Source organism: Pecten maximus, chromosome 12 (genome assembly GCF_902652985.1).
Source record: "Pecten maximus chromosome 12, xPecMax1.1, whole genome shotgun sequence".
In the NCBI taxonomy this organism is placed as follows: domain Eukaryota; kingdom Metazoa; phylum Mollusca; class Bivalvia; order Pectinida; family Pectinidae; genus Pecten; species Pecten maximus.
The window spans coordinates 7,505,599-7,532,609 of NC_047026.1; the positions used below are offsets into that span (position 1 = coordinate 7,505,599).

The window sequence follows — 27,011 nt, forward strand, 5'->3', positions numbered from 1 at the left end:
TAATATCTGGTCGTCATGGTGATAGCCACCATACTTCCTCAATGTATTTCGTAGGTAGGAAACAAAACCCTGGCTATATTGATTTTTCTGCATATGAATATTGACAAATACAATACAAAATAAAACTTTGCAAAAAAGAAAACGCGACAATGAGTTTGTCAAAAATATGAAAACGGGTTCAGTGATGATAAGCTAACTAAAGGTTATGCTACACCAAAGGCTTTATACATTTCCGGTTAAATTAAAGATTTTGGTTTTGATAAAGAGTCATTTAAAATAGAGACAGTCGCACGTGAGCACGAGGTTGTTTGTGGAACCTTCAATGATATATCTGACAGTGTTTGATGGACCAAGAAACCACTAGGCACATAGTCCAAGTTCGTTTCGCTAGTCAGTTGTGTTTCAGTACATCCGTCTTCATCTGTAAATGATGAGTCGTTCAAGCTGTCCGTTCTCCACTAAATATTCCTTAAGTAAATGTAGAAGTTTGTGAACCGTATATTTGTGAGTTTTTTTTTGTCAGTATGATGCATACATTTGTTACTTGTATGTCGATGGGCCTCTTCAGTATACGTCACGTAACACTCGATTGAGGTCGTATTCAACCATGATGGATCATCATCGAGCTGTATATAAACATCCCACCTTGGATAGTCCTACTACTCTGCCATTCACAGCTAAAGGTTGCAGTCCATTCCTCTTTATCAGGTAAGTAAGGCGCATTTATGTTTGGTAGGATTTACAAGAGGCATACTGTTCGAAAGGCTTAATTCAGCGAATGGACAAAATCTAATTCTAGGATATCGTTTGGCGAGTGCAATATTTTGCTTTCTGACTTTCCAGAGCTTTTGATAGGACGTTCATAATACAGAACATTACGAATTCAATCTTAGTTTACAGAAATTCGCTGATGGTATGTATTGAAATTTGTCTTCACTTTCAGTATACATCATTGGCAGTTCAAAGTATTTACACGTGTTTAACACGTGGGAAGCATATGCTCAGCATTTACCTGTTTAATTTCTTTGGATACTATCAATGTTCTAATATAATAATTTTACTTAAGATACAGGTCATATAAACAGTAAAAACCTATCGGCTTATTTTACTTTTTGATACCTTTAAATAGATATGTGAATTTTATTTTTTGATATGATTTTTAGTTTTTTCAATGTGAATTTTATTTCATTGATATGAATTTTAGTTTTTTGATATGTGAGATTCGTATCTAAGAAAAACTTATCAATGATATCACTTCAGTATGTTACCATGTATATTATCCATGATAATACTTTTCCCCGTTTTCCAGTCAATGTTCGAACCAGGTTGTAACCAATGTATTATCAACCTCGTGATTGTTTTATGTATAGGAATTAAACCAGGCTTCGTTTACCATTTCACATTACTAATGTTTTTATCCTTATTTTAATGTGTACCACTTAAGAACATTTTCTTATCATTTAAATTTTACCAAATGGTCCTTGTCTTGATAGTACCAGACTTTTCAAAAATTTGGCACAAACCATTTCCAGATAAAATTAGTAACTATCTCCCTACTGCGATGAAAAAAACAAAAAAACAACAACAACAGAAAAAGATTATCTAAAGCTTGGATTTTCCGGCCCCTCTCCTTTTTAACCACACCATCCAATGCCTCCAAGTATTTATTTTTTTATATAACTTCTGAGTTGACCTTTATATACAGTTTTACAATATACAAATTCCTACAATTATCCTTCACTATTTCTATAACAGAAGAACGCAGATGAAATGCAAGTACCGCGTGATAAAGTAAAAATGATAATTTATGATTATATCAATGTATAATGTATTGTTTACCATACATTATACATTGATATAATAATGAAATATCTATACAGTACTTAAGTTGTGTTTTGTTACATTGGTTTCTCTAAAAGAACTTACGTGTTATGTTTCTTAAGTCTTAAATATACACTGTACATATTTCATTGTAATATAAAGCACCATACAGAGACAACATTATAATTTTACAATGTCCTTGATTTGATAATCGTATAAACTAATGTAATATAACAATGTCCTTGATTTGATGATCGTATAAACTAATGTAATATAACAATGTCCTTGATTTGATGAACGTATAAACTAATGTAATATAACAATGTCCTTGATTTGATGATCGTATAAACTAATGTAATATAACAATGTCCTTGATTTGATGATCGTATAAACTAATGTAATATAACAATGTCCTTGATTTGATGATCGTATAAACTAATGTAATATTACAATGTCCTTGATTTGATTATTGTATAAGCTAATGTAATATTACATGTGTAATGTCCATTATTTTGCAGTGATTCACCAAGCGTGTTAGCAAGATAACAAGATGAAGGTCGCAGCCCTTTTGTTGATTTGTGTGTCCTCAGCACTGGCAACTTACAGTGTGCCCGTGGTTAATCATATGCCCTCTTACTCAAATCCCATCTACACCGGGGCTGTTTCTGGCCACACTTCTGTCATGCAGACACAACCTACATATCAACACATGGGAACTTTCGGCTCACCTGGCATCGCCAACAACGCAGGATTCGTAGCTCGTGTGGTAAGTCTGAAGACACTGTCATGAAATGGTGTTAATTCTAACTGTTATGAAATATTTGCATATTGAACGAAATTATCATATACTTTAATGGTATATGTACGTAATTATGAAACTGTATCATACATGTACGTAACTATGAAACTGTATCATACATGTACGTAATTATGAAACTTTATCATACATGTACGTAATTATGAAACTTTATCATACATGTACGTAACTATGAAACTTTATCATACATGTACGTAACTATGAAACTGTATCATACATGTACGTAACTATGAAACTGTATCATACATGTACGTAACTATGAAACTGTATCATACATGTACGTAACTATGAAACTGTATCATACATGTACGTAACTATGAAACTTTATCATACATGTACGAAACTATGAACTTCATATATATAAAGTGTTGTATTTTGATTTTGAAAGAAAGTCTAGCTTAACAAATCATTAATTAAATTAGTAACTGTTATTCTGACGATTACATCAGATTGGTGTTTTGTTTGTAGAATTCTGCCCCGCTCTCTACAAGCAGCTTCAGCGTAAGTATATCACGTGGTTCTTATCACGTGATTCATATCACATGATTCGTACACGATTTCCTCATGCAGAATACACAATTTTATGAAAATAGGAAAAGTCAGTAGCGCCGCTAAAAAAAAATGACTAAAAATACCGCGTTGTTTGATAAGATTTCAACGAATTTCTCATTGGAAGAAAATTGTTTTGTATTTGATACTTGTTTATTTGGTCGGTTTCGTTATGTGTATTTCATATTTTTTATTTGGTCGGTACCGTTTTGTGTATTTCATACTTTTTATTTGGTCGGTTCCGTTTTGTGTATTTCATACTTTTTAATTGTTCCGTTCCGTTATGTGTATTTCATACTTTTTATTTGGTCGGTTCCGTTTAGTGTTTTTCATACTTTTTAATTGTTCCGTTCCGTTTTGTGTATTTCATACTTTTTATTTGGTCGGTTCCGTTTTGTGTATTTCATACTTTTTAATTGTTCCGTTCCGTTATGTGTATTTCATACTTTTTATTTGGTCGGTTCCGTTTTGTGTATTTCATACTTTTTAATTGTTCCGTTCCGTTATGTGTATTTCATACTTTTTATTTGGTCGGTTCCGTTTTGTGTATTTCATACTTTTTAATTGTTCCGTTCCGTTTTGTGTATTTCATACTTTTTAATTGTTCCGTTCCGTTATGTGTATTTCATACTTTTTATTCGGTCGGTACCGTTATGTGTATTTCATAAAACACCATTATGCCGTGTAAACGCTTTCGGTTTTCATAAAACAGAAATTTGTTTTTAAGTTGATGATCAAACAGAAATGACAGTTTTGTCTTATACATTTCACTTCGAGTCCATTGAAGTATATATAATATATTTCCTTAATTGCAAGTCCTGTTAATAGTAATTAAAGATATTGCTCTTAACATTTTAAAATCAATATTAACTCTTTCTGAGATGTACAATATGCTATTCAATAAGAATAATAATTATAATAAAGTGACTAACTTTTGTCAAAATTATCAGAAATATTGATTTTTCTTTTTTCTATTTTAGTACGGTCCCTCATATTCTGCGGTAAGTTTAATAAAGGTTTAAAATCTGGTGAAACTAACTCTCAAACTTCATGCCATTCAAGAATCACGCCAGTATATTCAGTATAACTATCATGTGATAATCATTCAAATCATGTTAATCGTATATACATAAACCGTTAAAACTACAAAACTTCTTATTAGTTTAAAACACTTTTTATCTAAGGTGCTACTGAAATCTGAAATTTCTTCATTTTGTATTGTCTTATGTTAACCATTAAAGTGTAGGGTATATTCGAGTGTATAGTTGGCTGATCACATATTCTCAACGTATTTTTTTCATGTTTCAGTATGGCCCCTGATTAAATTACCTTTAAAATAATATTAAATAGCATGCAATCTTATGTCCCTTCACAGGGCAGCAATTACAAATACATTATGTCTTCAAAAATAATAATTTGCTGAAAAAAATAGTGCATTTGTTCGCATTCAAGCCATGTGACAAATATAAAACTGAAATCTCTCTATTAAAAGCACCTGGGGGTTTGAGTAAAAGTGGTCTTAATAGCGGGGTGGTCTTAATGCTGAAGTAGATCAGATTGACCGTCGGCCACCAAGAGCCGTAACTATATTAGATACCCTGCAGAGTAAATGTGTGTACGACAGAATTAAGATAACCCTAAGTGACCATTGCTTTTAATATCAGAGTAAACTTTATCAAAAAATAAAGATGTATGTAGATTTCTCTTCTGCTTTCAGATGGCTCCTGCTGCAAGAGTTGGGGTAAGTTTCATGGCGATTTGAGATGGTATGCCTGGTATACACCTTTCTTGTTTTGAAATAGATATCGTTATTCAAACATTCATCTCATGTATGGATGCTATTTTGTAATATATTGGATTTTTAATGTAGATGTCACCTTTTCTCTTTCAATTATTTAACAAATGTCCGATTTTCGTGCGAGATCCTTTTAACCATTATTACACACATACAATATGAGACTTCTTTTAAAATTTCAGTATTCTTCAAGTTCTCCTTGGAAATTTTTTTTATGTTTCGACACACGAATTGTTTGTTCTGCAACGTTCTTACAAGTTGAAATTAATTAATATGTTTCTGCAGATAAGGGCCAAACCCTTTTTAAACTTTGCATATTGTATATATTACAAACTTATATAATGAGCAGGTAAGATTAAGCGACAAAAGAGGATATCGTTCTAAAGACAAATAATAAATAAAAAAAAAAAACCTGGTTGGTGACAAATGGAAAAACAGGAAGATAATATGATCAGGCATTAGGATCGAGAAATCATTTTAGACTAAATGCGTGGCCAATGACGTATGGCGTCACTTTCCATGTCGTTATCTATGATTGAGTAATCAAAACTTCAGGCAATTTAGCTTGCTTTTGTGATCCTTGGACCGGGTGTTCTAGAATACTAAACGTCGTCTGCTTCATAGAGATACCTGTCATATAAATCAAGGTCAAGCACGTCAAGTTGATAGATACAGACAAAGTTCTTACCACTGCTAATGGAAGCGAGTAAAACATTAGCTTACGTTGATATATTTTGACAGCTCTCGGAGGGGAAAAAACACCTTAGAGCTTGAAAACGGTAAAACTTAAGATATACATAACATTATAGTTAGGTTTCTCCAAACTGTCAAAGTTCATGTCTTCTTCCCAAGTTTTGTCTGGTTCTTAGCTTTCGGTTTATGGTTTCATTTCTCAATATTGCCAGTGTTTTCTTCCCCAAACATGTATTGTCAAGTAGCTTTTTCAAAAATACTGAAATGTCTTTTTTCACTTTTCAGTACACTGGTTCCTCACTTTCTGCGGTAAGTTTTAAAACCTGGCGAAACCAAATGTCAACCGCAATGCCATTAAAGTATCACTAAGGATTATTTTGACAACGATAGTGTCTGCTGTCATAAATTTCACGTGTCATGTGTGTTTTAAATTTTACCACATATCTACATATCTATTTCGACCTGGAAGTTTATTTGCTGTTTTGACTATTTACTATTTTTTTTGTAATTTCAAAATCTTTCAACTAAGCATGTATTGCTTTTTTTCCCATTTTAATATGTCTTATCGCTTTAATAGCTATATCAGAAATACTGAACCATCTTTTTTATTTTTCATTCTTCAGTTCGCCGCTCCCTCATTTTCTTCGGTAAGTTTTAAAATCTGGCGAAACTAAATATCAAACGAAGTACAATTAAAGTATCACTTAAGTTTATCTTGACAACTATGGTGTATCCTGTCATGAATTTCACGTGTGTTTAAAACTCACTTACAGGACTGTTGCAAAAACCTACGTAATTATTTCGATTTCGAAATGTATGTGCGGTATTGACTATTTACTTTTTTTCCTGCTGATTTCTTATTCTTTTCATCAAACTTGAACTGTTTTTAAAATCTTAATATGTCTTGTTTGTGATTGGTTATATCAAAAATACTGAACTATCTTTTTTATTTTTCAGTTCACTCCCTCGGTAAGTCTTAAAATCTTGCGAAACTAAATGTCAAACGTAGTATCATTGAAGTATCACTAAGGTTTATTTTCACAACTGTGGTGTCTCATATCACAAATTTCACGTGTGTTTAAAACCCTACCAGCAAAAATTCTGTAGAAACCCCCATAATTATTTTGATTTCGAAGTGTATTTGCTGTATTAACTATTTCCTCACTTGTTTGATTTGTAATACTTTTCACCAAACTTGAACTGCTTTGAAATTTTCAATATGTCTTGTTAGTTAGTAGCTATATAAGAAATACTTATCTATCTGTTTTCATTCTTCAGATCGCCACCCCCCAATATTCTTCGGTAAGTTTTAAAATCTGGTGAAACTAAATGTCAAACGTAGTGCCATTCATGTGTCTTTTCAGTTTATTTTGACAAAAATCTTGTCTCGTGTCACAATTTGAACGAGTGTTTAAAAACCTTCAACGAGGAATGTCGTAGAAATCTTGATAGTTGTTTTTTCTTCGAAGTTTATTTGCTTTGTTTTTCTCCTAATTTCTAAGACTTTCCACGAAACCTTTTTTTTCAACAAAATTTGATAACATTTATGAGTCTTACAAGATGTATATAGCAGTTATATCATAAATACTGAACTATCTTTTTTATTCTTCAGATCTCCGCACCCTCTTTCTCTTCGGTAAGTTTTCAAATTTTGTCAAACGTAATATCATTCACGTGTTTCTTCAGTTTATTTTGACAACTATGGTGTCTCATCTCACAATTTGAAAGAGTGCTAAAAAACGTACAAAGAGGGATGCCGTAGAAATCTAAATACTTATTTTTATTATGAAGTTTATTTACTGTATTGATTTTTTACTCATTGTTTCCTCTGATTTCTTATACTTTTCACCAAACCTGAGTTGCTTTTTTTCCATTGTAATGTGTCAAATTATTTAGTAGCTATATCAGAAATACTGAATTATCTTATGTTTTATTTTTCAGTTCACTCCCTCGGTAAGTCTTAAAATCTGGCGAAACTAAATGTCAAACGTAGTATCATTGAAGTATCACTAAGGTTTATTTTCACAACTATGGTGTCTCATATCACAAATTTCACGTGTGTTTAAAACCCTACCAACAAAAATTCTGCAGAAACCCCAATAATTATTTTGATTTCGAAGTGTATTTGCTGTATTAACTATTTACTCACTTGTTTGATTTGTAATACTTTTCACCAAACTTGAACTGCTTTAAAATTTTCAATATGTCTTGTTAGTTATTCATGTGTCTTTTCAGTTTATTTTGACAAAAATCTTGTCTCGTGTCACAATTTGTACGAGTGTTTAAAAACCTTCAACGAGGAATGTCGTAGAAATCTTGATAGTTATTTTTTCTTCGAAGTTTATTTGCTTTGTTTTTCTCCTAATTTCTAAGACTTTCCACGAAACCTTTTTTTTCGACAAAATTTGATAACATTTTTGAGTCTTATTACATGATGTATATAGCAGTTATATCATAAATACTGAACTATCTTTTTTATTCTTCAGATCTCCACACCCTCTTTCTCTTCGGTAAGTTTTCAAATTTTGTCAAACGTAATATCATTCACGTGTTTCTTCAGTTTATTTTGACAACTATGGTGTCTCATCTCACAATTTGAAAGAGTGCTAAAAAGCGTACAAAGAGGGATGCCGTAGAAATCTAAATACTTATTTTTATTATGAAGTTTATTTACTGTATTGATTTTTTACTCATTGTTTCCTCTGATTTCTTATACTTTTCACCAAACCTGAGCTGTTCTTTTTCCATTGTAATGTGTCAAATTATTTAGTAGCTATATCAGAAATACTGAATTATCTTATTTTTTATTTTTCCGTTCGCTCCCTCGGTAAGTCTTAAAATCTGGCGAAACTAAATGTCAAACGTAGTATCATTGAAGTATCACTAAGGTTTATTTTCACAACTATGGTGTCTCATATCACAAATTTCACGTGTGTTTAAAACCCTACCAACAAAAATTCTGCAGAAACCCCCATAATTATTTTGATTTCGAAGTGTATTTGCTGTATTAACTATTTACTCACTTGTTTGATTTGTAATACTTTTCACCAAACTTGAACTGCTTTGAAATTTTCAATATGTCTTGTTAGTTAGTAGCTATATAAGAAATACTTATCTATCTGTTTTCATTCCTCATATCGCCTCTCCCGCATATTCTTCTGTAAGTTTTAAAATCTGACGAAACTAAATGTCAAACGCAGTGCCATTCATGTGTCTTTTCAGTTTATTTTGACAAAAATCTTGTCTCGTGTCACAATTTGAACGAGTGTTTAAAAACCTTCAACGAGGAATGTCGTAGAAATCTTGATAGTTGTTTTTTCTTCGAAGTTTATTTGCTTTGTTTTTCTCCTAATTTCTAAGACTTTCCACGAAACCTTTTTTTTTCAACAAAATTTGATAACATTTTTGAGTCTTATTACATGATGTATATAGCAGTTATATCATAAATACTGAACTATCTTTTTTATTCTTCAGATCGCCGCACCAACTTTCTCTTCGGTAAGTTTTCAAATTTTGTCAAACGTAATACCATTCACGTGTTTCTTCAGTTTATTTTGACAACTACGGTGTCTCATCTCACAATTTGAAAGAGTGTTAAAAAACGTACAAAGAGGGATGCCGTAGAAATCTAAATACTTATTTTCATTATGAAGTTTATTTACTGTATTGATTTTTTACTCATTGTTTCCTCTGATTTCTTATACTTTTCACCAAACCTGAGCTGCTCTTTTTCATTGTAATGTGTCAAATTATTTAGTAGCTATATCAGGAATACTGAATTATCTTATTTTTTATTTTTCAGTACGCTCCCTCATATTCTGCGGTAAGAATCAATATCTGGCGAAACTAAATGTCAAACGTAGTACCATTGAAGTATCACTTCATTTTATTTTGACAACTATACTGTCTCATGTCACAAATTTCAAGTGTGTTTAAAACTTTACTGTCAGGAATTCTGTAGAAATCTCAATAATTATTTTGACTTCGAAGAGTGTTTGCTGCTTTGACGATTTTGTCAATTTTCTTCTCCTGATTCTTAATATTTTTACTAACATTAATTGCTTTTTTTAGAATCCTAATATGTCTTATTATTTAGTAGCTATATCAGAAATACTGAACTAATTTTATTTCATTCTTCAGATGACCTCTCCCGCATATCCTTCGGTAAGTTTTAAAATCTGGTGAAACGAAATGTCAAACGTAGTACCATTCAAATATCACTTCAGTTAATTTTTTTAGAAATATGGTTTCTCATGTCTCAAACGTAGTACCTATCAAATATCAGTTTAAATAGTTTTGACAAATATGGTGTCTCATGTCACATAACCACCAATAATTCTGTAGAAATCTGCATAATCATTATCTTCGAAGTGCATTTGCTGTATTAACTATTTACACATTTGTTTTCTTCTGATTTCTTATTCTATTCTCCAAATCTGAACTGATTTTATACAATTTTAATGATTCTTATTTTAAGTAGCTAGATTAGAAATACTGAACTATCTTTTTTCATTCTTCAGATCGCCACCCCCCAATATTCTTCGGTAAGTTTTAAAATCTGTTGAAACGAAATGTCAAACGTAGTACCATTCAAATATCACTTCAGTTGATTTTTAGAAATATGGTTTCTCATGTCTCAAACGTAGTACCTATCAAATATCAGTTTAAATAGTTTTGACAAATATGGTGTCTCATGTCACATAACCACCAAGAATTCTGTAGAAATCTGCATAATCATTATCTTCGAAGTGCATTTGCTGTATTAACTATTTACACATTTGTTTTCTTCTGATTTCTTATTCTATTCTCCAAATCTGAACTGATTTTATACAATTTTAATGATTCTTATTTTAAGTAGCTACATTAGAAATACTGAACTATCTTTTTTCATTCTTCAGATCGCCACCCCCCAATATTCTTCGGTAAGTTTTAAAATCTGGTGAAACGAAATGTCAAACGTAGTACCATTCAGATATCACTTAAGTTTATTTTGACAACTATGGTGTCTCACGTCACAAATTGTACGAGATTTGAAAACTTTCCACATGGAATGCTTTAAAAATCTACAAAATGATTTTGTCTTCGAAGTTTATTTAGTGTATTGACTATTATCTCCCTTTTCTGATTTCTAATACCATACTTTTTACTAAACACGAATTGCTGCTTTAATATGCCTTATCATTTTGTGGCTATATCAGAAATACTGAACTACCTTTTTATTTTTCAGTTCGCTCCCTCATACTCTTCGGTAAGTTTTAGACAAGCTCTCCTGAATCGCTGCACTGATGCAATGCATGTGTATTTATCTATTTTGAGTTTAATATAACTCTTTAATGTGCACAAATAAAATAGTAAGATTTCTTTTTTTTATTTACAGTATACCCCAGGGATGGCAGTAAGTTGACGACGGATGTCTTAAAATGTGCTATCTTTTGCTTGCATCCATTTTCTCAATATAGATGTTAGATTCTGAATATAGCTTCACTCATACTTAGCATGATTAGTTTAAAGCAGGTTTAAATAGACCATGATTGCCATTTGCTTTTCATAGTTTGAACATTCCAGCATAAACATTACTACTCTCCGATAATTATCTAATCTCAGGATTGTCCAAATTTTGAACTCAAATTTAAAACACTATTGATATTAAATAGAGTTAGAATGTGATGGTATGACTGTCGGTTATATATATATATGTTTTATATAATACTGTATTATAGATACCGGTATACATTTTATATAATTGTATATAATATCATAAATACTGATGTACGTTTTTATGCTTCAGTTATCTGCTGCCCCAGTAGGAACAGGCATGGTGAGATTTTAAAAAATCCTTTTGTCTAACAAAATTTGCAATCAAAATAGAGTTTGACTGTAATGGTATGCTGTCACATGATACCGGAAGTTATACATTGTTTTCTGTTACTAAATTACTCTTAATTTTGTTATTTTTTTTTTACTATTTGCTATTTCTCTTACTAATCAGTCTAAGGATTCTCTGTTTATTCCTTGAACGTCTAAGATAATGCTGATATCGATATATTCATCTAAAATATATTCATCACAAACAATTAACTGTATTTCTTTAATAAATCTTGTAATTACACTTTAAAAAAACATTGGAATAATATTGAACTCAAATGTAATGGTTTGGTGTTACAACTAGAGTAGGAATATACATGCAGGATATCTAGCCAATTGGTTTTCCCTCACACGATACATTTGGTTTGACAGCATTACAGTTCTAAATGCCTGGTTTCACAGTATTAAAGTTTCCCATATGCCTGGTTTCACAGTATAAATGTTTCTCATATGTCTGGTTTCACAGTATAATAAACTAAAATATCTTTTTTTTATTCTTCAGTACGGTCCATCATATTCTTCGTTTTTTTTTTAAAGCTTGGAATCTAGCAAACTGTAACAATAAATACGATTCCAGCATCATTGCAGTTCATCCAATGAATTTATCGTATTTCACGTCCCTGTTAGTTATCACACATTTTGTGTTAAAAAACCAAATGTACTGAAAATATTTAACGTTATCTGTATAAACTTTAAACATATCTGCTCATCACAACCTTATATGAAACTTCATAGCTTTTTTTTTTTATCAAAATGATACTTCTATCATATGTATGCCGGTTATTATTAAAATTCTCAATTGTTTTCAATCTCAAAGATTACTCCGGACGCATTTGGAAAAAGAAATTGTTTTCCTCAGCTTTAAGTTGTTCCTAACACTTTAAAAGTTCGTCGCGTGATTCATTCTTCTGTTTTGCTTTTGTTTTGTAGGGATACACTATGAACGCCGCAATGCCAGTAAGTAATCCGACATATTCAGCGACAAACTAGCGTTAATTAGCGAAATTAATGGTTTCAGTACTACAAAGCTCCAAAACGATAATGCCCAAATCATACTCTACAGGTAGATGTAGGTGATAAATTTAATATCAATCGTTTCCTACTTTTTATGGAACCGTGTATTTAAACAAGCCTATGATTTAGTGAGAGTTCAATCTCAGATCTCTACATTATATATATATATATATTTTGTGGCTTTATTTCCTTTTGTTTTCAAAGCAAGCTTTTAGATTTTCTTAATATTTTTACGTATTATTCAATCATAGATAACAAAAAAATACAAACGCACGATATTGTTTCGCAGATACGTGTACATGCAAATAAACGATTTTATTGTTTTTTATTCATGATTTGTAAAAAAAAAAAAAAAAAAAATCAATTTCATAAATTTCCATTAAAATGCCATTGCATGGTTCTTTTCATGATTGTTTCTTTTTTAAGATGAAGTATTTTTTACGCAAGCATAAACATTGCGACATTATAATTTATATAATTATCAATCGGAAATCTATACACGTTGAAAAACACCAAAATTAAAACTCACCGATATTAGGGTAGGATGCCTGAAATGCTAGCCTATACATTTACATACAATATAAACTCCGACTAATTTTGAAAGTTGTTGAACGCAATTGCAATGTTACATTAAGCATAAGAAAGTTGTTTTATGTATATTTGTTAATTATAAAAATATATTCGAAGTAGTTGAATAATATATAAATCCGGTTATAGCAAAAAAACAACAACAAACAAACAAAACACCCAATGATAATTATAAAAGTGATGATCAATGATGATAATGAAAATAACATTTAATGATAATAAGGATTACATTTTTTCTCTTGCAGTATATGGCAGGATCTGCAATGGCACCGGTAAGAACAATTTTAATTCTTTAAAAACCGACAACTGGGTTTCGTTAGTCTATTGTCTATAGTCTTCTATATCTCAAATAATATTTTCTTTCCCAATCGATCATCTGTCAAACTTAAGTTTTCTGGACTTTTTACGCTACATTTAACCGCATTAATTTGTAACTTGGTATGTGGCTTTAACAACAGATCACAAATCAATTTAGAAACCTGTGTCAATATATCATCGTTAATTGCTAGAGTTACGGCCCTTTACTCGGACAGTATAATTCACCAACTTTCGTATCTCACGTTCCAAATGATTCGTTTCACTTTATGCCCAACGAACAGAATATTCTTACTTTCAATTTTTACGTTAATATTCTTCTGATTATTCTGATAATTTAGAAAAGAAAGCATACTTTGAACGTCACATAATGCGTTATCTTTTCTTCCTTTGTTTTGTAGGGATACAATTTCAACTCCGGAATATCTGTAAGTAATTCTCAGCAATTTTCATTTTATAAATGATATATCTTATTTATCAACATATCTATTTTAAATGTGCACAGTTGTTTCAATTGTACCGCGTTTTCCACGACATTAAATTCACACATGTTATCTATGTAGGCATCTGAATTTAAGGAATAACTTGAAAAAATAAAACAAAAATAAACTCATAACATGCATTCGAACATCCCAACAAATTCAGTCTGATGAAATTAAATCAATTCTATCTTTTTTGTAGGGATTTAACTCTGCCATGCCGGTAAGTAAAACTGCATATAAATATATATATATATATATACTTATACAATATATATATTGACTTTGATAGATTACGGTACCGCCCTCAAATTTCTTTGGTTCCCCTGTTGATATCATTACTGTGATCATATCCTTTGTCTGATAAATAATATTGAGAGATTTTTGCCCCTTTTATTTATACTGTTATATTCGTGAGGGTGGAGGTTTCGAGATACCCTTCAGCTTTACGCTCAAAGGATTCTTTTGCGCTTTTATGTGACTAAATCAGTAAAGGAACTTTAACCTGAAATGAATGAGTATTAATTTTGATACATACAAAAAAAAAAAAAAAAAAAAATGTCGAAAAACTACACTCGGGAAGAACCGAAGAAATAACTGGTTTCAAAAATACTGTTTACAAGAATAAATAATCAAAAAAATATTTATATAATAATCCCAAATTTTTATGCTAATGATAGTAGCGACTAAACAACTGATCTGACTACATGCTCACAAAATTAGATGATCTAACCAAACAAGTACTAACTTGCCGAAATATGCTTAAGTGAATTCCAATCCCAGTCGCCTGGCAGCTTCCAGACAGCATGTGCGTTTGAAAGAGCAAGTACTGCAAAACATCTAAACAATTCTGACAAATCATACTTTCTGTCAGATGTAGCTGATAGATTCAACATCACTTGTTTACCACTTCTTCGCCTGCAGCAATTTTTGAAACACTTTTGGAAACACTATATAAATCCGGTTATAGCAAAAAAACAACAACAAACAAACAAAACACCCAATGATAATTGTAAAAGTGATGATCAATGATGATAATGAAAATAACATTTAATGATAATAAGGATTACATTTTTTCTCTTGCAGTATATGGCAGGATCTGCAATGGCACCGGTAAGAACAATTTTAATTCTTTAAAAACCGACAACTGGGTTTCGTTAGTCTATTGTCTATAGTCTTCTATATCTCAAATAATATTTTCTTTCCCAATCGATCATCTGTCAAACTTAAGTTTTCTGGACTTTTTACGCTACATTTAACCGTATTAATTTGTAACTTGGTATGTGGCTTTAACAACAGATCACAAATCAATTTAGAAACCTGTGTCAATATATCATCGTTAATTGCTAGAGTTACGGCCCTTTACTCGGACAGTATAATTCACCAACTTTCGTATCTCACGTTCCAAATGATTCGTTTCACTTTATGCCCAACGAACAGAATATTCTTACTTTCAATTTTTACGTTAATATTCTTCTGATTATTCTGATAATTTAGAAAAGAAAGCATACTTTGAACGTCACATAATGCGTTATCTTTTCTTCCTTTGTTTTGTAGGGATACAATTTCAACTCCGGAATATCTGTAAGTAATTCTCAGCAATTTTCATTTTATAAATGATATATCTTATTTATTAACATATCTATTTTAAATGTGCACAGTTGTTTCAATTGTACCGCGTTTTCCACGACATTAAATTCACACATGTTATCTATGTAGGCATCTGAATTTAAGGAATAACTTGAAAAAATAAAACAAAAATAAACTCATAACAAGCATGCGAACATCCCAACAAATTCAGTCTGATGAAATTAAATCAATTCTTTTTTGTAGGCATTTAACTCTGCCATGCCGGTAAGTAAAACTGCATATAAATATATATATATATATACTTATACAATATATATATTGACTTTGATAGATTACGGTACCGCCCTCAAATTTCTTTGGTTCCCCTGTTGATATCATTACTGTGATCATATCCTTTGTCTGATAAATAATATTGAGAGATTTTTGCCTCTTTTATTTATACTGTTATATTCGTGAGGGTGGTGGTTTCGAGATACCCTTCAGCTTTACGCTCAAAGGATTCTTTTGCGCTTTTATGTGACTAAATCAGTAAAGGAACTTTAACCTGAAATGAATGAGTATTAATTTTGATACATACAAAAAAAAAAAAAAAAAAAAAATGTCGAAAAACTACACTCGGGAAGAACCGAAGAAATAACTGGTTTCAAAAATACTGTTTACAAGAATAAATAATCAAAAACATATTTATATAATAATCCCAAATTTTAATGCTAATGATAGTAGCGACTAAACAACTGATCTGACTACATGCTCACAAAATTAGATGATCTAACCAAACAAGTACTAACTTGCCGAAATATGCTTAAGTGAATTCCAATCCCAGTCGCCTGGCAGCTTCCAGACAGCATGTGCGTTTGAAAGAGCAAGTACTGCAAAACATCTAAACAATTCTGACAAATCATACTTTCTGTCAGATGTAGCTGATAGATTCAACATCACTTGTTTACCACTTCTTCGCCTGCAGCAATTTTTGAAACACTTTTGGAAACACTATTTTTTTTCGGTAATAACATTCTAGTTTTGAGGTTATGGTAATATGTCGACTGCTTCACAAACACGTAAAAACGATTTTTTTGATGTACTCATATTGTTTTTGTTAAAGACAATTTGTTTAAAATCATCTATAAATAACTAATGTTTAGATTCCATGGCATCGTGTATTGAAATATGAATACATATTTTTACATATTAATCAATCTTGAATAAAAATTACCTGTGCATGGCATGGCCTCCCAGACACACATGGAAAAGAGTATTTTTTTATTGCTTTATATTGAGGTTTTGTTAAATAAACCAAGCTATATTACATACATTTCCAATTGAATGGTTCGATTCATACTGGTTTCAGTTTTGGTAAAAGTATTTTTCGTTTTCGAAGCAAACGGAAACGTTAATATAATAATAAATCTGAAATCCATATAATTCAAAAATCTATAAAAATCAAATTCATCGCTTGGATCAACCATGGCTAGCTTATATATTTACATGTACACGCCCCGATTAATGATAAAAGTTATCGAACGCAATCGCAATGTTACATTAATCATAATAAATTGTTTTGATACCTAAACATTTGTTAATTGAATTTTATGTACAGATGTATAAGAAAAGAGTGCACTTATTTGCTGACAAAAATTATGTTAAAAAGTATTTTTTTCACTGAGGGAGTGTTTAATCAAACAGATGAAACTGGAGTTTATTACATGTAGTAATCTCTAATATGTAAGGTGTAAATAATCATTGTTGTCTGTTGAAAAACAACAACAACAACAAACCCCCCCCCCCCCCCCCCCCCCAAAAAAAACACCAAAAAAACCAAAACAAAACCTAAATACAAAATTACAATATAAATTGAACAAAGCTCCAGCTACATGTAGACTTAGCAAAAGAACTTTCAATGGGCACTGGACAAAAAGTGGCATGTTAGGTACATTAATATATAAATACTTACTCCCGGTTTCCTTGTAATAATGAAAAAATAACAACAATTATATCTTGCAGTTTGTTGGAGGAGCAGGAGCAGGAAGTTCCTTTGGAGGGGTAAGAATCATTTTACTCTTCAGATAAAATATATTTGTTGATGTTGTACCCCGTTTTCACAGACATTAAATTCACACATATTAGGCTTCTGAGTTTGAGGAATAACTTACAAAGATAAAACAAAAATAAATTCGTAGCAAGCATGCGAACGTCCCAACAGAATAAGTCCTACAAACTTTAACCATTTCTATTATGGGGAATTAAGCGCTGGCTTTCCTGTGAGTATATAAATATATATATCTGTATATTCACTTTGATGGATTACGGTATCGCTCTCAAATTTGACGAATTTCTTTGGTTGTCACAATGTGATTATATTCATAGTCTGATAATTAATTTTTCTTTATTTTCATGGTAAATACTCAAATGTGATTGGTCGGAAAATTCTTTTCATTCTTCTATGAACGAAATTCCGAGAATGGCGCGAAAAATGTGACGTCACAATACGGCAATTGACGTTGCGTATTAATTTGAGAAAAATAATCCCATTTAAAACCAGTAAAATGTTTTAAATTAGAAAATCACTTTCAAAAATTAATTATAAGCGTTGATGTCAATTTTTTTAGTTTCGTCGGGGTATGAAACAAATTCAAAACTTCTGTAAGAATTCGCTACGCGGATTCATACAGTTTGCAAACAAAATTTGTTTCACACCCCGATGAAACTGAAAAAAAATGGCATCAATGCTTAAATAGATGATATTGAGAAAGATTTTCCATTTTTCAGAGAGATATGTCCCGTATACTAGTACTCTGTAATATTCGCCAGAGTAATGGTATTGAAATACCCTTTAGGTTTACGCTCAAACTTTTCTTATTTTTGCGCTCTTAAGTGACAAAATTCATTAAATGGACTTTAACATCAAATAATGACACTTTGTAAAGTAAAAACAATAGGACTTTATAGCAATTGTACACTTGGGCAGAACAAAAGAAAATCATGGTTTCAATAATACTGATAACAATAGTTAAATAAATCAATAATTATTTAATAAGTATCATATAATAATCCCAAATGTTTATGTTAATGACCATAGGGACTAAACAATAGCTGATCTGAATACATGTTGACAAATTTAGAAGATCTAATTTTGTTACATGAAAATGTATTTGAGGTAGTGTGATCATTGGTGTGTTACTAAAAGTTGTTAAAAAGGAAGTCGTTTTCTGATTGGTTGATTAATCAGCTGGATGGGACTAGGGTTGTATTATACGTGGTAACCATTTATCTATTAATAGACTGTTAGTAATCGGTGCTGTGTGTGGCACTAGAAAAATATTATAACCAAGTTCCAGCAATATGTTTGCTTAACAAAATATTTTTTGTCTAATCAATGAACACGAGGTAAAAACATCAGCATTTTAGATAGAGTAATATATAAATCATATTATTACCGGTTAGCTTGTAATAATAATAATGGTATAATAATTAATGATAATAAATATAAAAAAGTTGCTGAAGCTGTTCTCTTGGTTATAAATATGACTCATCACCCACTAACATATGCATTCTTATGTGGAAAAAGAATAAATCAAAACACAAGAATACGAATAAGAAATAGACTTGTATACAATAATATATAGCTGGAAGCCAAATTATCATCACTGTATAGTCATGTTCCAATCGAAAATCTGACCATTTCACTAAACATTATAATTTTCAAACGATATTTTTTTCTCTCCTACCCAGGCCGGAGCGGTATGTATAAACATTTATACTGATTTATCTATCCATCACATAACGATAACTTATTAATAAAATCAACGCTAATAGTGATAATTTGTTTTCGATGTATCAAGCATTTAAAGGAGTCATACAATTAGCACGATCTAGCGCAGGTAACACTTCCGGTGTCATTTCAGACTTAACGGAGGCAATTAAATAGTGCATGAGTAATCATCATGATTAGAGACCAAAAGTTTTTTTTTTTTTTTTTCATGAATATCACTGTTAACTCGTGCTTTCGTCGAAAAATATTACCATTTTGTTAAGCTTTATTATTTTCAAACGATATCATTTTTTTCTTTTTCTACCCAGATTGGCCCAGTGGTATGTAAACACTTTTACTGGCATATTTATCCCTAATATAACGATGATTTATTAATAAAATCAACACAAAGGGTTATAATTTGCTTTCGATGTATCCAGCATTTCAATGAGTCATACATTTTGCACAGGAAAGAGGACTTCCAGTGCAGATAACACTTCCTCTGTCATTTCAGAGTAAACTTGAAATGTTAGTTTTATTCAAATACATCTCAAAAGTGTTAAGAGTATATGACAGTAAAGTTCGCACAAAAATGTATACGCGTGAAATTTAACAATATATCAAATTCCTGTTTCAGGAAATGATTGGAGACACTGTAAGTATTTCCTTATTCGTTATGGCGTAATAATGTACTAATAACCCACAACGACAAAACGTTGCTTGGTATAAATCATGCACATGTCATATATATGTGTGCAACATATATACTGATATAGGTATTTAAACATCATGCTTTCATTTAAGTAAGAGAAGGGAAGTTATCGTGGATCTTATGGAACCTATCATCACACGAAATGACGTAACCCCGGAGTTGTACATTTAAAAAAAAAAACAAAAAAAAAAACAACATGGAATATGAGTCTCATAAAAATGATATATAAGTTAATTGGGTATGACCTTCTGCAGTTGCAACACTTACACGTACTCACACAACTAATTAAGCCAAAGCTGTTGTTTCACACGAACCAATTCCCTAAAGAAAATGTGTTTTGAGGTTTGTAGGGAGCGTTCTGATTAATAAACATGTGGAGTGGGTACTTCCTATATACGAAGATAAAGAATGATGTTTTGAGGTTTTGAAAAAAACAACAACAAAAAACAAACATCTACACTCCTACTAAAAATAGGATGACATAGGACTACAGGTGAAAAAGGAGGGAATTTTCCATGTGCCGTTGTATGCTATAAACCTGTGCAAATCATCAGTTTTTGGGTGGTAAAGGCTTCAAACTATAATTCGAAATACATATCTCATCATTTGAACTAAATGAGCGACAGAGACGTTGAAGCCGTTTGTAATTGAACATATGATATTGACTCCTACAACTATGTAACATGTGACGAATTATCTTTCATTCATTCATGCCATGTGAGTAGCCGGTGTGGAGTTGATTGATCTAATGTAGTTCCTTGTGTTACTAATCATCACAACCCCTGCAGTGGTCAATGGGGACCACCTACATGCCATGCCATGCATGGCTCGTCATGTTAAAAAGTCTCACTACTAGCAGGTCTTGGCGTTTCTATTTCATGGAACAACAGTGATCATTAATCCTCAAAGTGAGTGGTGTTTTAGTCTCCCCTGCATATTGCATGTTACACTTGGCAAAAGTTATAAAGCCGATGTGCAGGAAACTGGCTTGAAGACCCGGTAGGTCTGCCCATTGGTCTCACAATTGAATGAACTGGTGTTGTGAGTGTACGGACAAGTTTACACATACAATGTATTACTGTTACATGTCTTGACATGGCTAGTGGCAGTCTCACTCGGTAGATGGCGATTGTCTCCTGAATGTAGTTCTTTCTGTTCATGACAACTGCTGCATAACCTTTGTCAGCTGGTTTGATGACAATGTCCGTGTTTTGCTTCAGGCTCTGAAATGTCTTTCGCTCATCAATCCCAAGATTGTCTCTTTGGATGTCAGTCATGGTGTAGTCTTCGCAAATCTCCTGTTTCATAACCTCTATAAAATGTCTTCAGGACGGTGACACCTTCCTATAGGATTCCATGTATATTTCTATGTATATATATATATTATTCGCACAGCCATGCTGTTTTGTACTGATGTTGAGTGGGGAATACTGCTGCACCACTTCCATCACTATTTTAAAGTCATGATTTTTATTCTTAAAGGCTGGTGCTGCTGGTTTTGCTGGATCTGCTGTGAGAAATTTATCATTCTAGTACTCCCTTTTCACAAAGAGGCTCTCTTTTCATTAATTAACCATTTCGCTCCTTTCGACGATTTTTCGAAATTCCTACAATCGTAGCTTTCACCGAGGTTTATTTAATATCAAAATAAAAAAATGTGGATTTCTGTTACATCACGGTTAAGCACACTAATGACATAATTCATAAGAGCCACATTATCTGTCTTCCTTGTTTACATCATATAGGATCCACACATATTTATTCTACTCAACCTCTACGATGACCGGTAATCTGATTACCCAAGAAATGTTGTTTTGTCAGACATAATGTACTGGTACCATATTAAGGTCATTGTGTCCAATAACAGTCAGCATATAAGGTATCGTCTAATTTATAACTTATGGTCGAATTATAACACGTCGCTTGGATTATATCAGAGTATCCTGAGTAGAACAATTTTACGGTTTTTACAGCGATTTATATCGGTTAGGGTTTATGAGTTGTTTTCACAGTTCGTACATACAGGTAAATTATCCCGTGGGAACCCCTAGACCATATCGCACAAAGCGATAGTTCGTACATAGCGACTTCGTGAATACAGGATTAATTTACAAAGGTTTATATAGAGGCTCAGTAGGGGATTTTTAAAGACTTCGTGAAATGCGGTATATCGTTAAATCCGACTTCGTGAAATGTGGAGTTTACTGTAATTCGTTCGTAAGTTGGAGATTAATACGCGAGTCGAAGTATGACACCAGACCCGGGGTATAATTTCGGAGTTTGAGTACTGCATACGTTTCAGTTTGGGAATAACCCATGAGTCGGAGTATTACACGTGAGTCAGTATCACATTTGAGTTCGAGAATAACTCGGCAACACCGTCGGAGCATTATATGTGATTTTAAGTTTAACCCGTGAGTCGGAGTATTACCCGCGAGACAGACTCGGAGAATTTCCCGGGAATGAGACAGGCTCTGAGTATAACACGTGATCTAGATTATGACCCGTGGGTCGGAGTATTACACGTTAATTAGACAAATCGGAGTATTACACGTGAATTAGACAAATCGGAGTATTACACGTGAATTAGACAAATCGGATAATTACGTGTGATTCGAACATAAATACATGTACATGTATTTTATATTTGATATACTTCCTATTTCAGGGAGCTGGATTTGGTGCCCAGGGACTGTTTTCGGTAAGGATGCATACTTTGTAAATATCTGTGGGAACTTAAAGTAGTAAAAATGGCAGTTTAAAAGATGGGTTTGGTGGATTATATCATGGATGTATATTCTATAACACAAATATGTGAATTATTATTTTACTAGTGCGTGATACTTCGAATCTCGGGGCAATCAATATATACATGTATATGTTCTGTTTTATTAATGTACCATCAGTTATTAATGAATCACTACCGGGACGTTTAGTCCCCTTTTCTGTGATTCTATGTAACGTATCAAAGTGTACACTATGTGTTGCTGATAAAGATTTAAACATTTGAATTTATAATTGTAATAATGTTGACTGACGAATACTGCTATTTAGCAACACTATTCTAAGTCCGCGGGTTTTATTCTTTAAGGCTGGTGCTGGTGCCGCTGGTGTTGGCATGCAAAGAGTGAGATATTTTATAATGCCTAGTGCATAAATAAACAACCTACCGAAAGACCGGTTAACGTAGAACTCGACTGACGAATTTTACGTCATCATTCCTACACTACGAAAATATGTCCAGCCTATAATAACAGCTATTCTGATAGTGTATTTAACATATACGGTCTACAATGACAGTTATTCTGATAGCGTAGCTAACATATCCGGTCTATAATAACAGCTATTCTGATAGTGTATTGAACATACCCGGTCTATAATGACAGTTATTCTGATAGTGTATTTAACATATACGGTCTACAATGACAGTTATTCTGATAGCGTAGCTAACATATCCGGTCTATAATAACAGCTATTCTGATAGTGTATTGAACATACCCGGTCTATAATGACAGTTATTATGATAGTGTATTTAACATATCCGGTCTATAATGACAGTTATTCTGATAGTGTATTTAACATATACGGTCTACAATGACAGTTGTTCTGATAGTGTATTGAACATATCCGGTCTATAATAACAGCTATTCTGATAGTGTATTGAACATACCCGGTCTACAATGACAGTTATTCTGATAGTGTATTTAACATACCCGGTCTACAATGACAGTTATTCTGATAGTGTATTTAACATATCCGGTCTATAATAACAGCTATTCTGATAGTGTATTGAACATACCCGGTCTACAATGACAGTTATTCTGATAGTGTATTTAACATACCCGGTCTACAATGACAGTTATTCTGATAGTGTATTTAACATATCCAGTCCATAATAACAGCTATATCAAAACGGAGTTGAACACGTGGCCGGAGAGGTGACATGGATTACAACAGGTGGGTTCGAAATCAATACAATTGTTTAATGCTTGATATACTCTCCATTTCAGTCTGTATTTGGTAGTCCCGGATTTTATCAGGTAAGCAAACCTATCAATATTTCATTGAAGTAAGTAATACCGTTTTAGAGAATTTGATCACAGACTGGAGTAAAGCATAATGCATTTAATCATGATATTGATGAGTTTTTTCATTATATTAATACAAAGTCCTTGGATAACATAACAATAAATGCATATGTAGTCTTAACAGTTATTGGGGAGAGTGTAATTAACATATCTTATCTTAACAGTTATTGGGAATAGTGTAATTAACATATCTTATCTTAACAGTTATTGGGGAGAGTGTAATTAACATATCTTATCTTAACAGTTATTGGGGAGAGTGTAATTAACATATCTTGTCTAAACAGTTATTGGGAATAGTGTAATTAACATATCTTGTCTAAACTGTTATTGGAAATAATGTAATTAATATATCTTGTCTAAACAGTTATTGGGAATAGTGTAATTAATATATCTTGTCTAAACAGTTATTGGGAATAATGTTATTAACATATCTTGTCTAAACAGTTATTTGTGATAGTGTAATTAACATATCTTATCTTAACAGTTATTGGGAATAGTGTAATTAACATATCTTGTCTTAACAGTTATTTGTGATAGTGTAATTAACATATCTTATCTTAACAGTTATTGGGGAGAGTGTAATTAATATATCTTGTCTAAACAGTTATTGGGAATAGTGTTATTAACATATCTTATCTTAACAGTTATTGGGGAGAGTGTAATTAACATATCTTGTCTTAACAGTTATTGGGGAGAGTGTAATTAACATATCTTGTCTTAACAGTTATTTGTGATAGTGTAATTAACATATCTTATCTTAACAGTTATTGGGGAGAGTGTAATTAATATATCTTGTCTAAACAGTTATTGGGAATAATGTAATTAATATATCTTATCTTAACAGTTATTGGGAATAATGTAATTAATATATCTTGTCTAAACAGTTATTGGGAATAATGTAATTAATATATCTTGTCTAAACAGTTATTGGGGATAGATAGTGTAATTAACATATCTTGTCTTAACAGTTATTGGGAATAGTGTTATTAACATATCTTGTCTTAACAGTTATTGGGGAGAGTGTAATTAACATATCTTATCTTAACAGTTATTGGGGAGAGTGTAATTAACATATCTTATCTTAACAGTTATTGGGAATAGTGTAATTAACATATCTTGTCTTAACAGTTATTGGGGAGAGTGTAATTAACATATCTTAACAGTTATTGGGAATAGTGTAATTAACATATCTTGTCTTAACAGTTATTGGTGAGAGTGTAATTAACATATCTTGTCTTAACAGTTATTTGTGATAGTGTAATTAACATATCTAATCTTTACAATTATTGGGGATAGTGTAATTAACATATCTTGTCTTAACAGTTACAGTGCATGGTACAATAGTGTGCACATCCAATTATTAATTAATATATATATATCCGTATAATATAATTTTTGTCTTTATTTTTATTGTAGAATCCCGGAATGATAAGCGGAATGAATCAATTTGTAAGTAAAATAAATGTTTTTGTTCTAGTATTAAATATGCTACATCTCTGACGAAACATAACTATAAAAGAATAAATATAAGAATAGACTGTCATATAGTTTGATGCAAAACCAAAAGTTACGTATTTCATCCCTTTACTACTCCCCATACCACCATCACAAAGTTTGAACTCCGCGTCTATTTATTGATCTATTTATTTGATTAAAGTGCATAAATGGTTAAATGCCTCCCGAAGAAATTCTATTGTTTTCCTACTCTACATTGAACGTAATTTTCAGGTTATAAAAGCGACCATTATTAAGACGCTATTGTTTTTTTTATTTGTTTATGTACATCTTTTTTTTCCTACAATGGCTACCATTTTATGAATTTTTGCGATGAGGAGTTTAAACGCTGTCGGCGATTAAGCATATCTACTGTTGACAACATATGTATTTACGATACTTAAAAAAAAAAAATTCTAACTATGTTAAACGGGAAAATGCTGATATTTTTACATATATTAACAAATATCTTAAAGGTTTTTCGGATTTGTGTTTGTAAGAGCTGTCATTAAGACGTACGAACTGGGCTTATTTGAAGACAGAATTTATCTTACTTTTGACATCACCCTTTATTTATCTTCGTACTGTTTTAAAAAAACTATACGAAAGATAATGACATTCGGTATTAGTAATAGAATGTGTTTTTTATTTAGGTATTGTTTACAATCGTTTTTCTGAATTGAATGATTCAATCTTTAAAAAAATGTACATGAAGTTTTCTTTTCTTTTTCTGTCCGTCTTGCCTTTATGTTAAAGCTAGCATAATTTATTTATTTTTTGTTTAGGCATACGGAGGACCAATGACCATGAACTACGGTGTAAGTATTACTACATTGATTTCTGACGGATACGCTATCTGAGTAGCATTGTATACGTACTGTGAATGTTTTCATCTATTAATACAAAATAAAAAGAATTTTAGTGTATTCATACTTAATAATACTACCAACTTATTTTGATATTGGAATTTATTCGATGGCTAATTTCCTTTGAAGAGATTTAAAATTTGAAGACAAGATCATTTTGATATTGAGTACCAGAAACAGTCACAAAAATGCCTTTATTGAACTTTAGAAGTACATATATTATATTTAAATAACCCCTGCAGCAACAACATTATCCTGGTTAAAACAAGTTAAACTTAGAATTAGAAGTACGGTTTCATTTTAATGTAGGTATTTTCTCTTGTTTTTTAAATCAATGTTGTCTTTGGAAAATGTCTACACTTCCGGTAAATTTTCTATTGTTTGTTGTCATACATCAGTGTTTCACGTCACTTCCTGTTAGATTTTCTGAAAATGCTTATTCTAGTATCATTGTTCATGTTTGTTTTATTTACATTTACAGGGAGCTTATTAGGAGGAAGAAGTTCATGACAGAAACAAATCGTGTTAGAAAACCTCACGACGCCCGAAGATGATTAATAAAATTGATTAAAGCAGA

At 31.6% G+C, this 27,011-nt stretch overlaps 1 protein-coding gene across 16 annotated transcripts; it reads left to right on the forward strand.

Annotated features, from left to right (window-relative positions):
* Positions 1–648: 648 nt before the first annotated feature.
* Positions 649–27,011, forward strand: LOC117339303 (nuclear pore complex protein NUP98B-like). Of its 16 annotated transcripts, XM_033900814.1 has the most exons (38): positions 649–708; positions 2,340–2,587; positions 3,107–3,139; positions 4,168–4,188; positions 4,905–4,928; positions 5,961–5,984; positions 6,299–6,322; positions 6,633–6,644; positions 6,954–6,977; positions 7,288–7,311; positions 7,617–7,628; positions 8,162–8,185; positions 9,150–9,173; positions 9,478–9,498; positions 9,816–9,839; positions 10,196–10,219; positions 10,574–10,597; positions 10,903–10,923; positions 11,053–11,070; positions 11,464–11,493; positions 12,471–12,497; positions 13,388–13,414; positions 13,859–13,885; positions 14,139–14,159; positions 15,023–15,049; positions 15,494–15,520; positions 15,770–15,790; positions 17,528–17,566; positions 19,256–19,264; positions 19,604–19,615; positions 19,912–19,929; positions 21,469–21,498; positions 22,655–22,687; positions 23,078–23,113; positions 23,997–24,026; positions 25,491–25,523; positions 26,354–26,386; positions 26,916–27,011. In XM_033900814.1, the coding sequence occupies exons 2-38, from the start codon at positions 2,372–2,374 to the stop codon at positions 26,925–26,927; spliced, it is 1,086 nt and encodes a 361-aa protein (XP_033756705.1). In that variant the 5' UTR covers positions 649–708; positions 2,340–2,371; the 3' UTR covers positions 26,928–27,011. The 16 variants fall into 16 exon arrangements, with proteins under 16 accessions (XP_033756705.1, XP_033756711.1, XP_033756709.1 ...); XM_033900820.1 differs by lacking the exon at positions 23,078–23,113; XM_033900818.1 differs by lacking the exon at positions 21,469–21,498.

Coding starts and splice junctions, on each gene's coding strand:
- LOC117339303 (XM_033900814.1), top strand. CDS start 2,372: ATGAAGGTCGCAGCCCTTTTGTTGATTTGTGTGTCCTCAGCACTGGCA. Junction 2,588..3,106: donor CAGGATTCGTAGCTCGTGTG/GTAAGTCTGAAG, acceptor TTTTGTTTGTAG/AATTCTGCCCCGCTCTCTAC. Junction 4,189..4,904: donor ACGGTCCCTCATATTCTGCG/GTAAGTTTAATA, acceptor TTCTGCTTTCAG/ATGGCTCCTGCTGCAAGAGT.